The 23,724-nt window shown below is 42.1% G+C and overlaps 1 protein-coding gene across 1 annotated transcript; it reads left to right on the top strand.

The window, feature by feature from the left end:
- The first annotated feature begins 9,752 nt into the window (after window positions 1–9,752).
- On the top strand, window positions 9,753–23,200 carry SAG (S-antigen; retina and pineal gland (arrestin)). The gene is made up of 13 exons (XM_015426813.1): window positions 9,753–9,803; window positions 10,262–10,322; window positions 10,431–10,475; window positions 14,750–14,943; window positions 16,016–16,075; window positions 17,557–17,624; window positions 18,642–18,777; window positions 19,037–19,121; window positions 19,884–19,956; window positions 20,277–20,414; window positions 21,330–21,407; window positions 22,240–22,263; window positions 23,128–23,200. Exons 1-13 carry the CDS (start codon window positions 9,753–9,755, stop codon window positions 23,198–23,200), a joined length of 1,086 nt encoding a protein of 361 aa, XP_015282299.1.
- The last annotated feature ends 524 nt before the right edge of the window (window positions 23,201–23,724 follow it).

Here is a 23,724-nt window from a genome sequence, read left to right on the forward strand (position 1 = left end):
TCACAGCACTTTCCCTTCCTTTGTTCTTTTCTCTACTTTAGGGTGGGTGTGGGCAGGTGAAATGGCAAAAGAGTGTGAAGAAAGCTCTGCCATGCAACCTGTGGTTTGGAAGTTTTGTGAGGGTGTGCTGCTTGGGAAAAGGTGGATTGACAGCTTTTTAGAATGTACGTCAGGCTGTGCCAGCTGCAGTTACATCCACCAGCTGGATTCAAATCCAGTAGCCCCTTAGAGACCCACGAGATTTTTGGAGTATGAACTTTTGAGAGCCAAAGCTCCCCCTTCATCAGACCATTGCAAACTACTCCAGAGCAACACGGCTACCCTCAGAAACTGCCCACCAACTCTCCATTCTGTGGAAGCCATAAGATGGGGAAGGCAGGCAGCATTGTGCTGCCAGTTCTTCACTGCTGAACAGAGTGGGTAGAACCTGCTTAAAAGGAGGCAAATAAGTTTTTCATGTATTGGGAAAGGGAGAGTGCAGCCTGTGGAGGGCTTAACTTCTTTTGAATGTTTTGTGATCGTGCGCAGGCGTGCGCATGCCCACATATACAGGCTCGTTTCTTTAGGCTTAGGGTGGCTTGCAGTACTTTAACATTTGGTTTATTTTGCTGCTTTCTAACCTTTCCTACACCATTCCAGGTGATATGTAGGCAGTTGAAGCAAATTCAGCCCAGGACTAACTTTTTTTGGTGACTAGACAATTCCATTATACACAACCAGGACCACTCTCCTTTGATTCAGAGCTTTGAAGCATCAATCTCCCAGCTATCTCTTTCCCACATGAGTCTTGTGTACCTGCTTTGCAAACCTGTATGTTCTCATCTGAAATGGAAAAGGGGACAACCATGAACTACATTCACAATTGACCTCGGTGGTCACTGTACCATGTTGTCCTTTGGTTGTATAAGAGCAGCTTCAGTCATTGGGTTGTGTGCATCAGTTGGAGGATGGGGGTGGCAAAGTGGTTGGTTGGTTGTTTCACGTCTTCATGATGCAGCAGCCTGGTAGCACCCAGTGTAATCGTTGATCGCAGTAAAGATGGCATGGAGGCATTGAATTATAAGCCTGATAGACAATTTACTGTTGCCTTCTACTGCAGCAGCACCATGTATAATGGTTGCTAGGGGTGAAGTGAGTCTCAAGTCCAGCATAAATTAGCTTTGTTCAGTCTGAGTAAAGGCTGGGAAGGAGTAAATGGGTGGTTTAGGCAAGCTACTACTATGTTTTCCCGTACTATGACTACCTGTGGATCATCAGCCTGGAAGGTCCTCCGCAGTTCTCCAGCATACGTACAGCTGCTTGAAGCACCATGGGAATCTGAAGCAGGGGGTTATCTGCCGTCTGCTTAGAGCATGAAAGAAGCCTGAGCTTGCCTTCTCATTGTGCTCTTTGGGAAGCCAGTTACAGAATCCCTGTGGGGAGAAAATGTGGGCTGAACACTGGGTGATAGTAGCAATGAAAATTCGACTGGTGTGGGCTATTTCTTCAGTGTGAGAATTACAGCATTTTCATATCTCACAAACCACTGAACAAATAATCCCTGCAAATGATGTGATTTATTACACAGGGCTGTTGCGGTATGAGGGGGGGGGGAATCCATCAAAAGACTGGTACTGTGTCCTTTGAGAGTATCTGTGTTTTTGCCGCTCACAATTACTTGTGCTGTATAAAAATGTAGCATTTGCATAATCCTAGTTAAGAAGGTACTTGCTGCGTGTGTTGCTAGCCTCCAGAGATAACAAATGCGCAAGAGTGTTCCTAGCGCTGAATCACTGGGATGAAGGATTACCAATGGATGACATCTGTTTTCCAAAGGAGGACAACTGCAGGCTAGAGTGGGAGAGGTAAGGTGTTGTGTAAGACAGATGCAGGGTCAGTCTTGCACAGTGAATTGTTCCAGAATAGTATACATAGTGGCAGCCTAATGCAAGATTCCATATAATGTTTAGGGTAAACTCCTACTAAGATACTATGGGTCTTGTTATGGAGAGTACAAACTGGAAGAGGATACTGAGCATGCAGCAGTTGGGTTAATAAATACTGCCAGTGTTTGAAATACAAGGGAAATAGTCTGACACATTTCTGAGTATTCCTATTGTAAGCAAAGTGTTTCCTCTTGGAAATCATGCTGCTCAAATTAATGAGCTGGGACAGTTTCCATCAAATGGGTTTAGTACATTATTATAAGCACTGAAAGACAGGTTTACCTTCTAGGGAAAGGTCATGACCTTCGCAGTACTGGGGCTTTTCCCCAAATAACCTCAGATCCAAAGCCACACTCTAACATTAGATTGCTACCTACTATTATTTATCAAATGCTTTCCCATTTTTCCTGACTTTTAGTGAAGTGAACTAGCTTCCGTCCCCACAAAGCTTCAGCCAGAAATGGGGGGGGGGGCACCCAGGGGCATGACGTCACTTCCGACATCACAAAAAATAATAAGCCTAACCTCCCTCATTGGGCTGCTGTGGAGGAAGAGTGGGAACAGACAGGTAGAGAGCAGGACATAATTCATTCTCAGCCTTGGGTGGCTTCTGTCTGTTCAACTCTCAAGCCCCTTGCTTCTCCAGGCGGTGGCATACATTGATGCACCGTTTGGGCGGCTGAGTTTCCTTGCTTGAGTTCAAGTGCTTAATTCAGGGCAGGCCTAGGAAGCTGTGCATGGAGATTTGCCGAAGCAGCCTGTGCCAGGTCTAAAGAAGAGAAGATGAAGACAAACCAAAGCTGCAAAATCAGCCCCGAGCACTGCTATATAAAATGCCTGGCGGCGAGCCAGTGCATTTGCATGTGTGGGGGAAGACAAAGGCAGGGAAGAGCAAGCGCACCTCTCTGCACAGCTGCAAGGACTGCAACTCCCCCAAGGCAGTGGGGTACCCTTTGGGCCGGCCAATCCCCGCCGCCCTCCATGTACACAGTGTAGGATGAGGCTGGCCGGAGAAAACGCCTCCCTGCGGAAATGAGGCTGTGACCCTTGTCAGGCTCTGTTGACAGTTGATGGCTGCATTCTCTGCCCCAGGTGGGTTTCTCTAGGGCGAAGCATCCCGATCCTAGGATGGGGCAGCACATTCGTTTATCACAAGCAGGCTTCCTCCTCCCCCTCCCAGCCCTGCTCTCTTCCGGGCAAGTACTCCACTAGCCACTGCGAGGGCAATGGGGGAGGGGGGAAGCCTGCTGCTCCTGGCCCTGGGAGGGGGTGGAGCTGATTCAGAAGGGGGCGCCACCTCCAGGGCTCCACCCTGGCTACAGGCCTGAAGTAGGCAGGACTTTTGCCCTTTGGAGAGCTGATTGACTGTGTACATTAAAAAAAAAATCTTTAGCAACAGCTGCTACCACAGTGCAAGAATATTTCCTGTATGACTGCCAATAAGCTGAGTGTATGCAAGAAAATATTTTTAAACAATATCTTAATTTAAAAGGCTTCTGTCTGTAATGTTGAAGAGTTACTATTACAGTTAAGTATAAACTCACTCCCTGGTATTTTCAGTGTGTCTGTCTCCTATGGTAGCCATTTTGCAGTTGCGCCCACCATCCTGTGTCAGAATTCCAAAGGTGCTCACAGGCTGAAAAAGTTTGGGGTTTCCTGTTCTAAGCAAACCAAACATCAACAAGATGGTGGGGATCTCGACATAATTCTGATATCTGTTGGGCAAAGTGAGATTTGTTGTGATGGACAACTTGGAACTCCGCCTCTCCCTAAGAGTGACAAAACGGATCTGACCAAATGTTGGTGAGAGGCTGAGTTAAAACTCCATTAGTTCTGCTAACAGGAGAACTGGTTGAGAGGAGGAGTGGGAAGCTTCAAACCAGCAGAGCAGGCTGACACTGGCTGGGAGAAAGTAAATCCATAACAATCTTGAATGCCTGAACAGAGTTACCGTTCAAAAATTCAAGCATGGAGAAACTTTGTATTCATCTTCCTGATTCACTCCAATGTTGTGTTTTAAGCCAAAAAAAATGTTAACTTCTTATTTGTGTAACCCTATTGGCTGGATGTGTATGGTCTCAGGGAAAGAAGCACACACACAGAAACGAAGATCTCTGTATATATAGATATGGATGAATAAATGGTGGCAGCGTCTGCCTGAAGCAGCATTTGAGTCCGCATTTGAGTCCCAACCCCAATAGCCTTGTGAAGTGTCTGAGTGGGGTGTGATCGTTAAAGGGTACTGATCTTCCCTGTTCGATGGTGTCTTTGTGAATGAGACAGAGGACCTGGTGTGTTAAAGGGTTAGGGCTATCTATATATTTTAAAAGGGACAAACTCTGACTGCCTAACCTACCTGTAACCCTGAACCTGTGTGCCAGAGGTTGTGGCGGGTGATAGGGTCTGTGAATGAGTAGGGGGTCACACTTGCTTTTTCACTGTTGCCTCCCAACATATGAGCTGTACATTTAAACAGTTGGTCCCTGTCCCTGACACAGGTAATTGTAGGTTCCCTCAATTCTCTCCTTATGTTTGAAGAATCTGAAGCTTTTAGTTCATCAAAACAGAGACTTTCGGATATTGAAAAACAAACTCTCTGCTCTTTAGCAAACAGGACGTGTTCCCTGCTGGAGTTTGGTATCACACCTGATCATGGGGTTCTAACATCGTATTTTTCACACTTAACATCTCCTCAGTTACGTCGAGCTTTTATGCTCACAGCTGTTCTTGGAAGATTTACAAATGTTCCTTTTGAAAAACTTTGTCCATATACTGTCAGAAATCTTGAATCTGTATCCCATATTTTGCTCTTTTGTGACTTCTGTGTTAAACTGCAAGATTATTTAATTAGTCCTCTTCCACACAACTTTCATTGATATCCCATTGAGAGGCTTGTTTAATATATTCTGTCAGATCAGCACCCTTATATTACTGTTCAGTAGCAAAGTATCTTCTAATTGCTATGAGGATTTGGGAGCATAAGGTAAAATCCTCTGATGGGGAACTTCTCCCTTTGTAACACTTAAATTGTACTTGTTTTCTTTCTCTTATGTTTATAATTTATGCGAATAAAGGCACTGAACTATAATACTTAACTATAATTGTAGGTGGGAGAGAAGTTTAGCTCCTATCCCAATGTTCTCTCATGTAAATCAGTGGCTGCCATCCATTCTTATGAGAAAGATAAAACTTTGCACTTGAGTTGCAGTCAGCTGAACTGGTTTTCCCAACTTCCACAAACAGCTTCATGAAAAGATGTGATTTCTCTTTGTCTGGAGAGCACAGTACCCTTTCCCTAGGGTCCTTCAAATGAGTGGAACATGTCCCATCATGTTTGCATAAACCAAGTGTAATGTCTACACCAGTAGAATGTGTCAGTTGTATGCAGTTGTATCTGATAACACGTTTTTGCTTGTAACAAGTCATTTTTATGTTATTCTACTACAAAACTCAATAAATCAATGATATGATAAAACATGCCAAAGTCTGTCTTTTTGTTCATCAGGACATAATTTGTTATTCTTGGCATCCTTACATTTTATATCAATCCCTTCTCTTTCCAACACCTGGCATCTGATATGTTAGCCACAGGAATAATATATGCAACTGTTTCTTTAAAGTATTGATTTTTTGTGTTAGTCAATAAAATAATAAGGTCTTTAATTGTATGTCAAATATAAATATCCTACACATTTGATCTGAAATATTCCTAGTACTACTTGGCTTTGAGGGTTTTATAACTGTCTGAGGCAGGATCACCATTGTGCGATAGATTCCTTCCAACTGCCCATTTTATTTAATTTATTACAGCATTATATAATGCATTAAAACCTTCTCTCTTTTTTTCCAGTTGTCCTTAATGGAAAGTGCTTATCTTCCTTTCAAGGGTATTTCCAGGTTTTAAAAAGACACGAGATGTTTAGATTGTGTACCCATCCTTATATGATTTGACCTGCTGTTTTTCACCTTTTAGTTTTATTTAATCTTTTTATTTGTTATATTTATAGTCCGCCCTTCTCACTGAGACTCAAGGTGGATTACACAGTGTAAGTCAAAACAATTAGCAGTATGGAACGTCCAGTAAACAATGCAATAGGATTTGGATGACAGAAATTTGGATGAGCGAAAATGAAGTATAAGTATTTACATAAGTAGGAATTACACAGTAGGATCATACAGTACACTGACTGTTTGTTTACCAAAGCATCTTTCTGAAACATTTTGTTACAGTACAATCCATTTACCTGTACAGCAGCATGCCTTGTCTTATAGAAAGGCTATGTTCTTTTCATTTGAATGGAAGTTCGTTTTTATTATCACATAAACCATGTTAAGTGACTTACAAGGATTTAAACCACCATGTACTGGTACCAAACACTTTATTCTGAAATATTTCCACAGGTCATACCTTTCTTATTAGTTACTGAGTTGGTTTTGTATGTATCCTCAGAATGTGGGGGGGGGGGTGAGTCAAGGAACAAGAAAGGAGTGGCATGGAATGTTGGAGAAACCAGGAGGGGGGAAAAGAGAGCAGTGAATAGTAGCTGGTGGAACTGAAGGACGAGAAGAAAAGAGAAACAGGTAAATCTAAAAAGGCTGGGGGTGTGGAAACAGCTGAGAATCCAGACATTACCTCTAGAATAGTAAGATCGCTCATAGTAACTACAAGATGTCTAGAGCTTTTGTTTTTGCAGAGACTGTGCAACAGCATCTTTGGGTTTAGGGATTATTACACCTGCTTGTCATAACGATAACTGAGAGACTAGCAGAGGGAGACAGTTTTCCACTGGCACATACGTTGGTCTAAATTAATTTGTCTGCAGAAGTATATACAGTAGTGTAAGATGTTTTAACAATGGCAAATTGTTTTGTTGATGAATTTATTTCCCTGGCCACCTTCTGTTTAAAAGACTCTGGTTAGCCATATTGATTTAATTGTGTTTTCTTTAAGGTTGGATGAGCCCACAGTTTGAAATTTCCCTGCAGTCCTGGGCACAATTTTCCCCTTCTGTGTTTCCTTTATATCAAGTGTGATTTAGAGAGCATTGTGCCTGTCTATCATAATGGTGGGCATTCAGCTAGAATGAAAAGAGTGGGACATCAATAGATAAGTCATCTTCTAAATAGGATGGGTTTTTGGTTAGAAGATAGTAGCCAGCACTGATGTATGTATGGTTCTATATGATGCTTGTGTGCTAGAAAAGATATGTTTACAAAATCAATGGTGCACAAACAGTGCTTTATCTTTAGCTCATTAGCAGGCTGGATGGTTTTCATCCCTAGTAAGGAGGAGATGGAGAGATTTAAAACAAAGCTGCTTTCAATAACCTCCTTCCTAAATCTTCTGGATGCTGTCTCTGTTCTTTATGAAATCAGGAAGCCTGACATTGTAGGACTGAGGTCCCTAAGGTAATACCCACCAGCACCGCCGCTCTTACCAGTTTCTGATCCGCTAATCCAGGTATAATACCTGTGTTTGGATTTATAGTTGGAAAGCCAAAATCTCAGTTTCAGATCTACTGCAAATTGCCACCCTAGCATCTGAAAGGGATAATGCTTCATCTGTGTGTAGAAAGTCAAGTCAAACGCATCTGTATCTGGATTATTCAGCCCTGTACATTAAGTTAAGCGGTGTCTTTGTTTTACTGCTCCTGGAACTTTCTCCTCTGCTGGCTTGGGGGCATTTGGAATCCTGACAGGTATTTCTTTTCATTGCAGATATGTCCATTTAATGCAACATTCCTAGCCCTACTAACTACAGAGCAAGGCCACTAAATTAGGTGAGGCTTAATTTCTAAATAAACATGCATTTGATTGCTCCATAATTTTTTTCATTTCCAGTTTGTCAAGTGCAGCAATGCTTTTTAAAAAAAAACAACAAGAAGAATCTTATGATGAGCTTGAACCATTATGCTTCTGCAGTGGGAAAGGGAACACTCACTTTTGCATCATTGTAAATATAGGAAAAAACTCACCAATATTGAAATACTTTGTTCTAGAACTGCATGCGTCATGTTGGGGAAATGGAGAGGCGTTTATTTCTATAGTTAGTTTGCTGTAAATTGTTGTGCTATACTTGTTCAAAATACTGGTAACTTCAGAAGCAATTTATGTTTATGTAATTATATTTTTATGAGCTTTTGAATAAAGGACATAAGGAGATTGTGGGTGTGAATAAGGCTTGTTATTAGTTTGAAAAAACATCTGCCCGAGTTATATAGATATGACAATAAGATTTTTAACTTTTTGTATTGTCAGCAACTTTAAGATTACTTTATAAATGTATAGATTAAAATGCCATAATCTCGATGTGATCAAAATTGATAAGGGTTACATGTTTTGAAAAGATGTTGAAATTATGTAGCCAAAACTGCAGAAAAATGAATTAACTCAATCCTCGTATTTAACATTTCCTCTATTAGCTAATTTTTCCTGTTTTATATTTTCACATGGTTTAATCTTATTTCAGTAAAATATCAGCAAATGCCATTTTCCCAAAAGCAAGCAATGAATATCTTTTTAACTTACTTGTAATCTTCTAGGATATGCTAATTTCATCCATTATTTCCCACAACTTTTGTATTTCATTAATTTTATGCATTTTAAAATGGACCCTTGGGGTTAAGGATTGTGGGCAGCAGAATACCATTACTAGCCCAACGAACAGTTTATTTAATCTGACGTAGACTGAAGCCACTTAGCAAAAACATTACCTGGGGCCAATGTTACAGTATGTTTGAAATCAATTAGATTTGATTAGAACCAGCATGTTCACTATCATATCTTATCCCTACTGGCTGCATTCTAAAAGCATTACACTGTTTGTTGTTTTTCTCTTGTATTTCTTCTTGGGCCTTTACCATTATCACTAACCAATCAAAATCAGGCATGAGAACTTATTGCCTAACTCCAAATGTTATCTTGTAAACACTGATTGTCATGTAATATCTGCTTAGTTGGGCTTTAATTAAAATATATTGAAAGGTCTGGCTGAGATGCTGGAATTATAGCGACAGGGCTACAGACACGGCTAAACCAGCAACAAAATATGTTACAATACAATTGCTGTTATCCAATTAATATTAACCACTAGTGCAAATAGCTACCGCAGTTCCTAGGAAACACTGATTCCCAATTCCAATAATTATGAGATTATTGAAGACAGTATGGAGATAGCGGCCTCTCGAGTGTCATGAGGCACCTTTTGGATGGTGCCTTTACTGTCAGTGCAAGACATCACACAGTCCATCAAAACCATTTTGAATGGTCTTGAATGTCTCCCGGGGGAGGGGGGGCTGGGAAAGGGTGGGTTGTCTTGAATTTTCGTTTTTAGAGGAAAGATTAATTTTGAGACCATGCATTTGTCCTTTGCAATAGACACCTTCCTACAAATGAAAAGAAAAAGTCTTCAGTAGCAAGGCAGTCTCCAAACAGCTGTCACTTAAATGCCTAGCACTAATAAAATGGTAGAAGAAAGCAATGTTACCAAAGAGAGCAAGAAAGAGAAGGACCTGGAAATCTGGAAGCAGCCTGCATCAAAGGGAACTGTTCACCCAATCTAACCAGATCTCAGACTTGGATCTATAACTGTAACCCTTGATCTGGGACTTTAATGGGTTGGTGTTTGATGCATTGTACAAGGTTATTCAATTTTTAATCTGTCTTAAATATAGCTATGTCTCCCATGGCTTTGCTTATTTATGTCTGACACTGGTCTTATCTGGATATAGGAAAGCTTCATTCTTACCAGGTCATATAACTGTAGAGATGAGCTGCCCTGAACCTCCAACGATGCTCTCTGTTTCCCAAATCTCTGTGAAGAACGCCATGTCTCCTCAAACTCATGTTATCTACAAGAAGATCTCTCGTGACAAAGGAGTAAGTAGCACAGCAAGTGGTCCTGATCTGTAATTGCCTAGAAGATGGCAAACTTTTTTCCAGCCACTGAGCTTGATTTGCTGATGCTTGCTTGCCACTCAACTTGATTTGCTGATGCTTGCTTGCCAGACATGTAAACAAGCTCTCTTCTGTATTATTGCTGTAAAAGCAAAATGTTTTCTTTAGGGTCACTACATTCAAAAGAATATGGGGCCTTTGTGGACGGGACTGTGGAGCTACAGCTTTTCTCAGCTGTACCTGCCAAAACTCCCTTCTATTTCAGTGTTAGCAGTATAGGTCTACTATACTTTTGAGTATTGAGTCAGGGACTTGAGCGGGCTGGAATGGCTCAGAGATGACCCTTCTAGTACTAGCTTATAATCACATTACATCCTTGTGCTGAGATCAGTGAGTGTTTGGAGTGGCCTTGTCCAGTCATGATTTTCTACATCTTACAGGTTACTATCTACCTGGGAAAGCGAGATTTCATTGACCATGTTGATGATGTGGAATCTGTAGGTGAGCTGAGCTTGATTGCAGGCTTCTTCTTTTCAGTTTATAGAGGCTGACTATCCTGTGTCTTAGAGTAATTCTCTTTTTTTCCACCTTTGCTTATTCTCCCTACAGATGGTGTGGTATTGGTGGATCCAGAAATTGTCAAGGAGAAAAAAGGTCAGACAGCTTATCTGGTTGTGTTAGAGATTACTGCTCAAAGTATTAATGTGCTGCTTACAGTTAGAGATGTATCGTGGTTTGTACAAATTAGCAACCACCCAAGATAAGGACATGAGACATACTTTCAAAGAACATCAGATCAAGCATTTTATATTATTTTAAGTATTTTCATCCTGCCCTCAACCAAAAATTGGTTTCTGGAGTGCTATTCTATCCTTCTAGTATCTATTATCCCAATCAATGAAATAGGGTTAAATGCTTCAGAATGCCCAGTCTGAACAATCTTTTGGGTTCTCCCTGATGTTGGTTGATAGAATCCTTAACTTGCTTTGGCCTTAGGGCAAAACAGTAATTTGCCTGATCTGTCATGCTTAGTTCACACATAAGTGAACAAATACCTCATTAAATGTGGCCTCCGCTACAACCTGAAGGTAAGGTGTAAAGATGGATCTGGTGTAGGGTTGTGAACTCCAGGTTGTGGAATTCCTGGAGATTTGGGGGTATTCCCTGGGGAGGGTGGGGTTTAGGGAGGGGGAAAAGCTCAGCAGGGTGTAATGCCATAGAGTTCACCCGCCAAAGCAGTCATTTCTCCAGAGGAAATGATTTCTGTTGTCTGGAGATCAGTTATAATTCTAGGAACTCCCCAGGCCCTGCCTGCAAATTGACAACCTTAATCCAGTACAAGATCCTGAGACAATTAACCTGATTGCTCAGGAAGGCAGAACCTCATGCTAACAACTTATTCCTTTTCTGTGAGACCCTTTTTATGTAACCTCTGTAAAGGAACCTCTTTGTAGTGTTCTGAGGTGACGTGTGTTATGCTGCCTCCTTGCCTTCTTTCATGTTCCCTAGTTATTTGTGCTGCCATCGAAGGCTCTTGCTGTAGAATTCTTAGTTGGACCTAAAGAACAGGATGGCTTAGTTATAGAACAGTCAGCTCATGGGAGTGGCTCTGGGGTAAAAAGGGGATCCCTTCTTAGGACTGTTTTATCATAAACATGGTTTCATGTTGAGTCCAGTGGCACCTTTAAGACCAACAAAGTTTAATTCTGCGTATAAACTTTCGTGTGAATGCACACTTCTTCAGACTTTGTTCTATTGGTTTGTTCTGGCTTCAGAAGGTAGAATTTCTGCTCACAACACTGTGGAGCTTAGAGGAAACATTGCTTCAGACCAACATGGCCACTCACCTGAATCTATAGTTTTATATTGTTTTATCTTTTAAACAGAAATAGTTTATTTAGCAGCATAACAATGTAGCAGTTTCAGTACAGTATCATAAGCATAATGGTTCCAGATAGGTGTACAGTTCTTGTTTCTCTAAAGTTCCTCAGACAGATCTAGCCAGAAAGGCTTATTTTTTCTCACCTGCCACTTAGGCTAATAACTTGTACAAAGTTTAATTTCCTCACTTGCCTCTTAGGCTTAGAACTTTCACACAGGCTTATTTTCCTCACTTGTCACCTCATAACTCCCATGCAGAGCACAGATTGCTCTCACAGCACTCTACTGCACTTACTACATCTCTTCTTTCCACACACACACACACACACACACACACACACACCTCTCCCCGCTCTCTCTGAACAAAACAATCAACCCCATCCCCTAGGGTACAGCTAATATCCAATCATAACATACTTCAATCACCCATCCAGCCCCCCCTTTTTCTTACTCTACAGCCCTGCATTTTAAATCACAGCAATATACATATAAAACTATACATTAAAACACAGAAACAAAACACACACAAAATATTTACATAGTGAAAACTTTACATATACCAGTTATAAAAGTCCTTCTCCACAATTCCTGCCAATAAGTCTAGACAGGACTGCAGGTTCAAGGAGGGTATGGGGGCAGGCGCTGGAAGAATTAATCACACACAAACCATCTTGGAGAAACATGGCCACAGTTTATTTATTTTACTACAGATAAAAGAGTAGTGGCACAGCATAGGGGCGAGTCCTAATATTGGGCAACCCACCTGCTGCCCGATGCACCCACCCCCCAGCTCGCCTGCTGAGGGGTTGACCATGGAATGGCAAGATACCAGGACATACACGTGCACCAGCCTCTACATGGTCCCCCTGCCACCTGGGGTGGAAGCCAGCCAGCAGCCCCCCACCTGGGCCTGCTGCTGAGTGGCTCCATGCCCCAGGGCCCCTTATGGAAGGGTAAAAAATGGGGGAGGTGCATGCCCAGGCATGCCTTCCCCCCAAGGGACCTTTCCCAGTGCCCAAACCACCCAGCTGTGACATTACAAATAAGAGTAAAAAACATTATACATCAACTAGTACAAACTATCAACTAGCACAAAATATGAGGGAGGGAGGGTAGGTCGCCGAGGACAAAAGAGTCCAGAGTCCAGTGCGGGGATGCTTAAAGGAACCCCTCTTCGGGCTCCTGCCCCACCCCCAGACCATGTCCTGCGGCCTGATTGGCAAGTGGCCACCGACCCAGCCTGTGCCCCGCCCCACCTTAGGGGACACTTGGACCTGGCCACCTCCTTCCAGCCTCCCCCCATCTCCTGTCTGGCAAACCATGGCAGAGGTAAGTCTCAGCCATGGTTCTCAATTTTACTTAGAAACAACAACTAAGCACAGATACCACAGATCCTTGGCTGAAGAGAGAGTTTGGTCAATATTCTCTACATGCGAATATCAGCATTCACAATTTTGGATTACCTCACACTGACTTCTTCGACAGACAAATATAACATATGTAATCAGTTACTGGAACAAGGGCATAAAAATTCAAAAAGCTTTGCTAATACTTAGTACATAATGTAGGTGATGAAGTGTGGAAACATTTACCAAAGGATCTGGTGAGTTTACTACTAAAAGAGAATGCCATGTAAAATGGTAGTCCAGTGGCACTTATGCCAACTTAAAATTGGAAAGATAGACAATAAGAATACTAATAATTGCTGAAACTGTAGTGAAGGCAATGCCTTGTTTTTATAGCTGTGGTGACACTGCCCGAGGGCTCAACAATTTTGATGAATGGTAACAAGAAATACCACAAATAGTTGAAAAATTACCATGCTGTGGTCTCCTACATTTTTTTCTCTTGACATGTGGTAGAGCTACCAAACCATGACCAGGTGATAATTTTAAATGCTTAGTGTAGCTCAGTTGGTGTTTGCAAGGTACTGGAGGAAGAGTACTAAGCCTCAGAAGAGTGAATGACTGGAGAAATCCAAGGAACTACTTGTATTAGTTGGACTTATGGTCCTGCAAAAAGTACAGAATACAATGCAGCTAAATATATATAGGAAATTATTATTGAAATTATGAGTGCTACTAAACTAAGGTAGTTGAAGCTAACAAATATGAAAAGCCAGATGATACGTTGCAGAAAATGTATGAAAAAATCTGTGTCACGTTGCAAACTGCAATCTGAACAAGGTTCTATTACTGAACTTTTCTGCTGATTTTCTTCAAAATGAGGTCATATGATGGAAGTGAAATAGAACTGCACCAAGGTGACCCAAAGTGTTCGTAAACTTACAAACTCTCCCTTGATGATATATTGGGGATATGTATTACTTAATATAGCAGAGTTGCAGTCATGAAAGCATGGTATTGCAAGCAGTAAATAAACTCCAAAGAAGTATATTGCAAACAGATAAAGATAGATTCAATCTACATCCATGTTGCAGTTGACAGAGGAGAGAAAGACACATGCACATCTAGAGCAATGTAGCACTTCCCAGTGTCCAGACATGCTGAGTCTCCTTACCCCAGTATGATATCCAAGGCTGTTGGCAGATTTAATAAGAGCAATGTGGAGCATTGTCCAGTATTTATCGTTGCATGAGGCCACCTATGCAATTCCTGTATGAAACCCATCTGAAAAGTCAGACTCCTAACAAATCTATGAATCCGGTAAGTGTGTGAGAAACTGCTGAAAGGCTATCCTTTCAGTTTCCTCCCCTAAAATGGGAAAGCTTGATATAGGGCAGTAACTATCTGAGGCATCACTGTTGGGATTTGATTCTTTTAAATTGGATCCAGATGTTTATATGCTTCAAATTGCCTAACATTTTGTTGTCCCCAAGAGAAGTGTTGCTATCCACAGCCCAGGTGCTTTTCACTGTCTAGGGTGAGCATGTGGGACCCAGTTTTTGTTACTTTTTACAAAATTTACTCTTAGTACAGCTTGCAAATGGCCACTCTTATACCTCTAAGTGCACCCTCTGGATGAGAGGGCAATATTTATAGTACATCTGCATGAAATCTGTAACATTCTGTGTGTTTTCTCCCCAGTGTATGTGACACTAACTTGCGCTTTTCGATATGGGCAAGAAGATATTGATGTTATGGGCCTCACTTTCCGGAGGGACCTGTATTTCTCTAGGACACAGGTGTACCCAACACTAGAAAAACAAAGACCACTTTCCGACTTGCAGACATGTCTACTGAATAAGCTGGGGGAGAATGCATATCCCTTTGTCTTAACTGTAAGTACTCTGAAAGGTGGGGTGTGTTTTTTTTACATTCTGTATTGGGCTTGAAAGGTTGATAAGAAAATGGATTGACAATATATTAATCTTGACTTTTCTGTCTAGGTGTCTCTTACATCTAATGTTTTTCAAGTAGCAGCACTTCAAGTTACTACATCTCTGGTGGCAGTTAATTCCAGAGCCCAGCTTTTAAAATATGGTCACCTGAGGAAACACAAGAGAGGCTCTGCTGGATTAGATCATCAGTGGTCCTTCTAGTCCTGCATTATGCTTCCCACAGTGCTCTACCAAATGCTCTAGAAGGCCTACAAGCAGGGCACAGATCCACCCCATGGTTTTATTGCCTCCCACCCTGTCAGTCACTGGTTATCAGAAATATATTGCCTCTGAACATGGAGGGTTGGATCCAGATTGAATTTTCCAATAACAAAAGTGGAGGTGTAACTTCTGCCAATCCCATTTTCTTGATGCAGACTCCCCACTTCCCTCATCATGCCATCTGTGAGGGTTCCCTGTCCTCCGGGAGCAGTATTTCAGGGAGATCAATGGGTAGCTGCAGGAGGGGGGAAAGTTGTGTTCCTGTCAGAAGGGTGTTCAGTCAGCAGAGAATCTGGATCCAGCCTGGATTTTTAATATATTTTTAAAGCCTCTCTACTTATTTTCTCCATCCCATGCATAATTTTATAAACCTTTGTTATGCTCCCCTTAGTCATTTGCCATGCACTGAAAAGCCCCCAGTCCTTTAGGCTTTCCTTGTTCCAACATCTTGATTATTAGGACTGCCTTTTTCTTCACCTTTTCCAGCTCTATGAAGTCTTTTTGAGACAAGGCCAACAGAGCTGTATACAGCATTCTAAATGTGGCTGCACTATAGTTACAGAAATGTGTTGCAATGCAAGGATCTGGAAAAGTCCTTTGAATGAGCACTCTGGAGTGCGATGTGAGGCAGGCTTGCATTTTCTAGGTCTGCTGGTTATGTAGTACCTTTCTTGAGCACTAAACTGCATCAACTGCCAACTTTGCAAATATCATTCTATGTGTCAAGTTTCTTCTTTTCCTTGCTATGCAGTTTCCAGACTACCTGCCATGTTCGGTCTCCCTGCAACCAGCTCCCCATGATGTCGGGAAGGTATATACAATCTCTTACATTTAAATAATATTAGGAAAGCAATAAAATGGCGAAATTCAGGGAATAGGACCTGCTAGTTTAAGAAGAATGTATTTCCCACAAACGAATGCAGAGAGGAAATATTTTCTCACTCTTAAAGATATTACTTAAGGCCCTTTTTGGACTTTGTTTGCAGGAGACCAGTTTTCAAAGCAAATAAATGTTAGGACCAGAGAGGTGAAGACTGTGTAACCTTCCCAACTTTCTTTGCTAAACGCAATTGATCCACTGTGCTCTTATTAGATATGGAAAAGGGTGGGAAATGACACACAGAGAGAGAGTGTGCCTGTCTTTTTTTCTTTTGAAGGGTGAGGAAAATGCTCAGTTTCATTTAGTATTGAAGCCACATGGAGGGGAGTGATTAAGCACTGCAGCCCTGACTGAAATCAAGGCCCTGCACTGCAATTTTTAAGTCTTTTACAAATGCTGGGAAGATCCAGTGGCAGATTTCCCAAAATCATGTTCATTTTTGTCTTAATCTGGCATCGACCTTGTCCCATGGAACAAGAAACACAGAGCAAGTGAGACAAAAGATTGGAATCAGAGGAAAATTTTAGCAGACTCCTCGCCCCCCATATTAGACCTAAGGTTAAAAAATGTTAGTATTATTACATGCTATTTTAGAAACATACATCAGGTTTAGAAGATAGTATGGCTGGTATTAGAGCTCAGCAAGCTGGGGCCTTTGAGTGCTCTGCCACCATTTTCAGTCCGCATGATGAGCCATCTGCATGGAGTGGAGGTAGCATCAGTATGAATCTAATGCTGCCTTCAACAAAGGAGGGTGGGATTTTTGCTCCCTTACCCTCAGAAACTTTGCAGTGGGCTCTTGAAAAAGCTGGAGCAGAGCAACTTACCCTGCTTTGGATCTTACCAGACACCTGCTACTAGGGTTGCCGACTTCAAGTTGGGGAATTTCTGTAGATTTAGGGGTGGAGAATGGCCTGGGAAGGGGAGGGAGCTCAGCAGAGATATGTCCATGCTACAAAGCAGCCATTTTCTCCAGAGGAAGGGACCTCTGTCATCTGGAGATAAGTTGTAATTCTGGTGGCTCTCCAGGCCTCATCTGGAGGTTGGAAAGCCTGTAAAGTGGGAGGTGAGTGGGCCCCAATGGCATTGTATGACATGCAGAGGGTTTAGTACTATAACAGTAAACACCCCATTGTCCCTTCCAGTAAGAGGACCCCCTTATAGGATTCCTGCTTGAGGAGCCCAAAATCTTGGGGTGGGGAGATACAGGGAGTTTTAGAAATGATCTCAAACACTTGTATGAATTGAAGGACTCTCTGAATATAGCAGAAAAAAGTTTGAGTCCAGTGGCACCTTTAAGACCAACAAAGTTTTATTCAAGGTATGAGCTTTTGTGTGCAAGCTGGCAGATTCAGGTAAGGCAACTGCACTCAGATGTTTAACCCGCTCCCTACCCCAATCTTTTTCCACAGTGCTGTGGGGTGGATTTTGAGGTCAAAGCTTTCTCTACAGACAATGTGGAAGGAAGAATTCTTAAGAGGTAATATTTTGTTTGATGGATAGTAAATGAAGTATATGGAAATATTAGAAATTATTAAATAAAAAAGACATTTACTGAACATTTTATTTTAAATTTCTATGCATTTTTACCATTGGGTGTCCAAAATAATATTTTATGTTTATCTTTTTGAGCGTGTGAACAGAAAAGTGGAATTTTTTTTAGAATTATATAAGATATGTTGCCTTTTGTTGGATTGATCTCTTTTTACACATAGAGACCTGGGTCCAGACTAAACATTTCCATGGGTTTAAGGACTTATGCCCGTGGAGCATGATTTTCCCGCCTCCCATGGCAGCCCAAAATGCACTAATAATTCTATTCTTGGAGGAAAGATAATCCCTAGAAACAGCATCTTGTGGGGAATTTCAGGCTCTCAGGAGAGGTGAGAAAATTGTGCTCATAAGGGAGACTCACTTGAGTCCACAGCAATGTCTCGTCTAGATCCAGCTCACAAGCCTGAGTGTCATACAACTTTTTACTAAGCAAAACAGGAAAGTAATGGAAGGATAAAACTATGTTCATTCAAGAGAAGTCTCTAGCATTGCACAGTCCTAAGCATGGTTACATCTTAAGTTCACTGAAGTCACTGGGCTGAAAAAAGTTGTGACTGTGCTTGAATTGCACTGTAAATGTCCTGAATTCCCTGAATATGACTGGGAACTTCTGCTTAACTGGATTGTAGATCAAACTTTGAAAGTAGGCACCTCCCACTACCAGAACTGCTGACCTCCAGTCTTTGTGAAAGCTTGTATGTGAAAGGAACTGATGCTCACTTTGTATTGCACTACCAGTACCTGATGACTGTTAGCATTGTGTTTTCACATCACTGCCCCCTGGTTTCTATGTCTCTTGCTATCTAAGAGCCCCACTCTCTATTTAAGAGCCCCATACCTATTTAAGAACCCCACTCCCATTCCCTCAGCTTCCATCGCTACCCATGGCTGCCACCATCTCAGTCTGATTGCACTTAGGCCCATGGTGTTTTCTGCTCCTCAGGAACTCTGTGCGCTTACTGGTCCGTAAAGTGCAGCATGCCCCTGAAGCACCAGGCCCTCAGCCTCAAGCAGATACCACCTGGCAGTTTTTCCTCTCCAAGAAGCCATTGCACTTGAAAGCATGTCTCAGCAAAGAGGTGAGGTGTTTTTTTCCCTTGAATTAAACTGAACGTTGCTTGGAGATGTTCTATGTAGCTACATTCTGTCTGATTGTTTGTAACAGTGGTTCATGCTGGGAGACATTTGAACTCACTGGTAAATGCTTCCACTGGTTTTCACGGTGTGGATGAGGCCCAGGGCCCCATCTGCCAAACCTGTCCAGGCAAATTATTTGGAATAAAGTTTTGTTGCACTGACCTGCTGAGCCCTCCTGCTAAGCCAGCCCAATTATTCCAGGTGTTTTATCATGGTGAGCCAATTCCTGTCACTGTGACTGTGATCAACAACACAGATAAAGTGGTTAAGAAGATCAGTGTCTCAGGTACAGTATGGTTTTTGGTTATAAACTGGGTGTTGTTCCCAAAGCTGTGATTGGGAAATAGAAACTGCTTTTAAAAGCCCCTACACATTTTGCATGTAGCAAATAATACTTTTCTCTTTCCCACTGCGCCACTGACATTTTGCTTTGCCTTCTTTCATCTGGGTGACTGGTGCAGCCCTCTTGTTTTCTTGTTCGTAGCATTAGATTTGCTTTGCCAATGTGCGAAGGCACTATCAATAGCAGGACTGACATTGCAAACACTGGGTTACCCCCAAGCCATTCAACCCTTGCCATGCCATCATATTCTTTACGTTCGGCTTCTGTCCTGCTACTGGCTGATAAGATAAACATTTTACAGATTTTATACATGAGGCCAATGACAGAAGAGGAGGAGAGGGCCAAAGAGATGTGATGCATGTACAACATGATTCTGCATATTCAGGATGATACCGGGAAGTGGTGCCAACCAGTGTTCCCTCTAAGCTGAGTTAGTGTGAGTTAGCTCACAGTTTTTGAGCCTCTGGCTCACACATTTTTGTCTTGGCTCAGGAAGGATGGCTCCAGAGCAAACTAGTTTATCCAGCAGCCAAATCTCTTGCTCACAACCTTAATGCCAGTAGCTCACAAAGTAGAATTTTTGCTCACAAGAGTCCACAACTTAGAGGGAATATTGGTGCCAACCCATTAGGCTTTCCTTGTTTGCGTGCAGTTTCCCACTTTTCTTTCTGTTGAACTGAAATTCTTTTCCCATTCCCCCTTCAGTGGTGCAAGTTGCTAATGTGGTATTGTACTCCAGTGACTTTTACACCAAAACAGTAGCTCTGGAAGAAGCTGAGTGAGTATGCCATGTGTGGTCCTCCCCTGCACTATTAGTTTTCTCCTGTTATGTTGCTTTATTTGTTCCTGGGAATATATACATTGTGTTGTTTCCTGATTCCAGTCTGGTATGTTTCTAGGAACAGGACTGATCTCTGTCTTGGTAAACAGTTTATGATAAAGATGCCCTCTGAACGATTTGCATCACTTAACAAAAACTAGTATAATTCTCTTCATATAGATGCTGTTGAAGTTAGTAGGAAAGTAGATAGTCAAACTTCATCCTATCGGGTTGGAACTAAAATTGCCTTCTGTCTCTCCATGCCATTGGCACTCCAGGGTTAAGATACAGCCAAACTGCACCTTCATTAAGACAATAACAATTCTGCCCTTGCTGGCAAACAACCGAGAGAAACGGGGCATAGCGCTGGATGGGAAGCTAAAGGATGAAGACACTAACTTGGCATCCAGTACCATGTGAGTCCAATCAGAAATGGCATCAGCTGTAATCAAAGAGGAAGCATTGTCAAGAGAACATCTCTCATGTCAAACAAAAGAGTCATGTTTATGTTCAAGAGCCAGTTTGGTGTAGTGGTTAAGTGCGCGGACTCTAATCTGGGAGAACCGGTTTTGATTCCCCACTCCTCCACTTGCACCTGGCTGGATGGCCTTGGGCAAGCCGTAGCTCTGATAAGGAGCTGTTCTTGAAAAAGGGCATTTTCTGTCAAGAGTTCTCTCAGCCCCACCCACCTCACAGGGTGTCTGTTGTGGGGAGGGGAAGGGAAAGGAGTTTGTAAGCCGCTCTGAGACACCTTTGGGTAGTGAAGGGCGGGGTATAAATCCAATCTCTTCTCTTCTTCTTCTTCTTCTTCTTCTTCAATTGGGCTCACACTAAAGGCCAAATTACATAATGCACGTTTAATGAGTTGGGTCCAGGTTCCCAACTTGTGTTTTCCACAGCGACACAGCAGTGGGGGCCCGATTTGGCTCTGGACCATGGCATGGGGGAGGGATTTCTACCTTCCCCCTGTGCCATTTTCCTGAGCTGAAATGGCCCTGGGGGAGGAGTTATTTCCATAACTTGGGAACTGCATATGAAGTATTCTGTGCACGTGCAGTTCAAAAATGGGGCAAATAACTCCTCCCCGTGGCCTTTCAGGAAAATAGCACGAGGAGCCCCTTCCCTGATGCCACAGTCCTGAGCCAAATTGGATCACCACAGGTTTAAAATACAATTAACCTCTCCATGTGCTGTTTCCCTAACTGAAAATGGCCTTCTTGGGCTGTTTTAAGCTCTGGTAGGAAAAAAATCCCAAGTTTGTGCTTGTCTTTCCCCCTAAAAGCAATGTTTAATTGTAATAAATCATTATTCTACTTTTTTTTCTCCAATAGCATTAAAGATGGGATAGACAAGACAGTTTTGGGGATCTTGGTTGCTTACAAGATCAAGGTGAAACTCATTGTCTCAGGGTAAGCTTGACAGTATCTTAGTTAACCTATCACAAGTGGTCTTACTTTTAATATGTTGTCGAAGGCTTTCACGGCCGGAGTTCATTAGTTGCTGTAGATTTTCTGGGTTGTTTGGCCGTGGTCTTGGCATTGTAGAACCTGACATTTCGCCAGTAGCTGTCATGTGTTGAACTGAAATTCAGGAAACAGGAAACCTCCTCAGGGAACAATCCATATACAAAAGAACCTCTTCAGGAAAGCTCCTCCATTAGCATGTTCATAGCCTGGGGAACCCCTACAAGATAATGACTCAGCCCTACCCCACCTTCTGGGGTAGATATAAATTACCTGCCTACCATTTTTCTTCTCACCTTGACATAGAGAGTACTCCATCTTTTTGTGTTATACCTCTGAGGATGCCAGTCACAGCTACTGGCAAAATGTCAGGTTCTACAATGCCAAGACCACGGCCACACAACCCAGAAAATCTACAGCAACTAAAGGTCTTACTTTTGTTTGTCAGACCAGGATGAATGAGGGCAAAGAAGGATATGCAGCATTCTCATTAGGTCCTCAAACATGTTATGGCCAATCATAAATAATTATCCCATATTTAGCAGGTAAGAACATTCCACTTTGATATTTTTTGAGTGTTCTCAAAGTAAGTAGAATAGCTGCTTAATTGGATCATTAATTGTAATGGGATAGAGTGCAAATACTACAGCAAGGATTAAAAATTATCTTCCCTGAGCTGTATTTTCTAGGAAGAAGGTATGAAGTATGGCCAAGTGGCTTGAGTACATCTGTTGGGAAATATTGTAAGTATTGTATTTTGTGTTTGCTTATTTCCCAGCTTGCTAGGAGATTTTACTTCCAGGTAAATGTATGATCCTTCCTCTTTTTCACTACTGTGCTTCCCCAGTTCCCCAAGGGCAATCTCCTAATAATTATTGTCTGTTGAGGAAAATATAAGCCAACTATTCTGTCCATTAACCTAACTACAAAGAAAAAGAAAAAAGGATAACCAGTAGCTACAAGATATTTTTCAGAAATGTTTGAAAGCAGCCATCCATCTTCACCAGCTAAGTGAGGTCATTTCCATACGGAGTTTTTTTGTGCAGCTTGGCTTCTTAACTACATCATTCCCCCTCCCCCAATGTTACACACCGAGTCAGTGTTCTGCTGATTTCCTCCCAACTTTCCCTTATGTTTTTTCAGACCATCTTTGCACTGATGTTTCTGGAAGGAATGCACCTGAAAGTGTTTTTGTGGAGTCTGGACAGTTTGCTGTACTTTTAAAGGGCCTGCCTTCATCCTACTGCTTACACATTCCACTCCCCAGCCACCTCCTTTTCTTCTCTGAGTTGCTGCTGTTTTTCCTGGCAGTGGCTGCCATAAAAAAAAAAGTTGTGCATATAACAATATAAATGTGCCAGGGCACATCTCTTGTGACATACGTGAATGTGCATATTCCAAGAGATGCCCCCTGCGCCCCCTGACATTTCAAAGCATTGTTTCAAGGACTGGACCTTCTTGTATTGTCTCATTGAAGTTTTCTTGGCTCATTTCTGTGTGGGAAGGAGAGTTTGGACTTCTTGAAATTTCACATACTGGGTGACATACAATAACTTGTTTCTAGACTCAGTGTTTAGTGTAATGGCTATAGTAGGACACAGTAGGAGGCAGCGGAGGTTTTTTGGTACGCAAGTATGATGGACTTCTTTCTTTCATATCTGAACAGTGATGTAGGCATAGAACTGCCCTTCCGTCTTATGCACCCTAAGCCAGAGGAGGTAAATGCAACAGGTCAGTAGGATATTACTTGTTCTTTTTCAACTCATGTTTGTTTTCCTGTCTTTGCTTATAACATTTGGAATGGTATCCTCCTGGTTCTGTAGAACTCAAAGGAAGAGTCTTCCCTTGAAGAGGGAAGCGGCTGGTATAAAGAGAGGCTGTTTATACAGCCCTGAAACACAGAGCTTTGGGAAGTGTGTTTAGGTGGTACAGAAAGGAAAGTGGATACAGTTATACATTTCTTTTCATGCCCCCAAGTGAGAGCCCATGTGTTCCTAATAGGGTTGCTAACTCAGCATCGGCACCCAACAGGAAGTTGCAGGGAGATGTGATTTGGCACTGTGCCAACACGTGACATCACTTCTGCTGTGAAATTGGATGTGATGACATCATGTTGGCATTATGCTCTATCGCAGGGGTGTCGAACTCATTTGTTATGAGGGCCAGATTTGACATAAATGAGACATTGTTGGGCCAGGCCATGTGTGTCATAAAATGTAATGCCAGGTAGCGGAGATATAAACTTTATAAAGGACACAAACAC

Source organism: Gekko japonicus, unplaced genomic scaffold (genome assembly GCF_001447785.1).
Source record: "Gekko japonicus isolate JY-2015 unplaced genomic scaffold, Gekko_japonicus_V1.1 scaffold14, whole genome shotgun sequence".
Lineage (NCBI taxonomy): Eukaryota > Metazoa > Chordata > Lepidosauria > Squamata > Gekkonidae > Gekko > Gekko japonicus.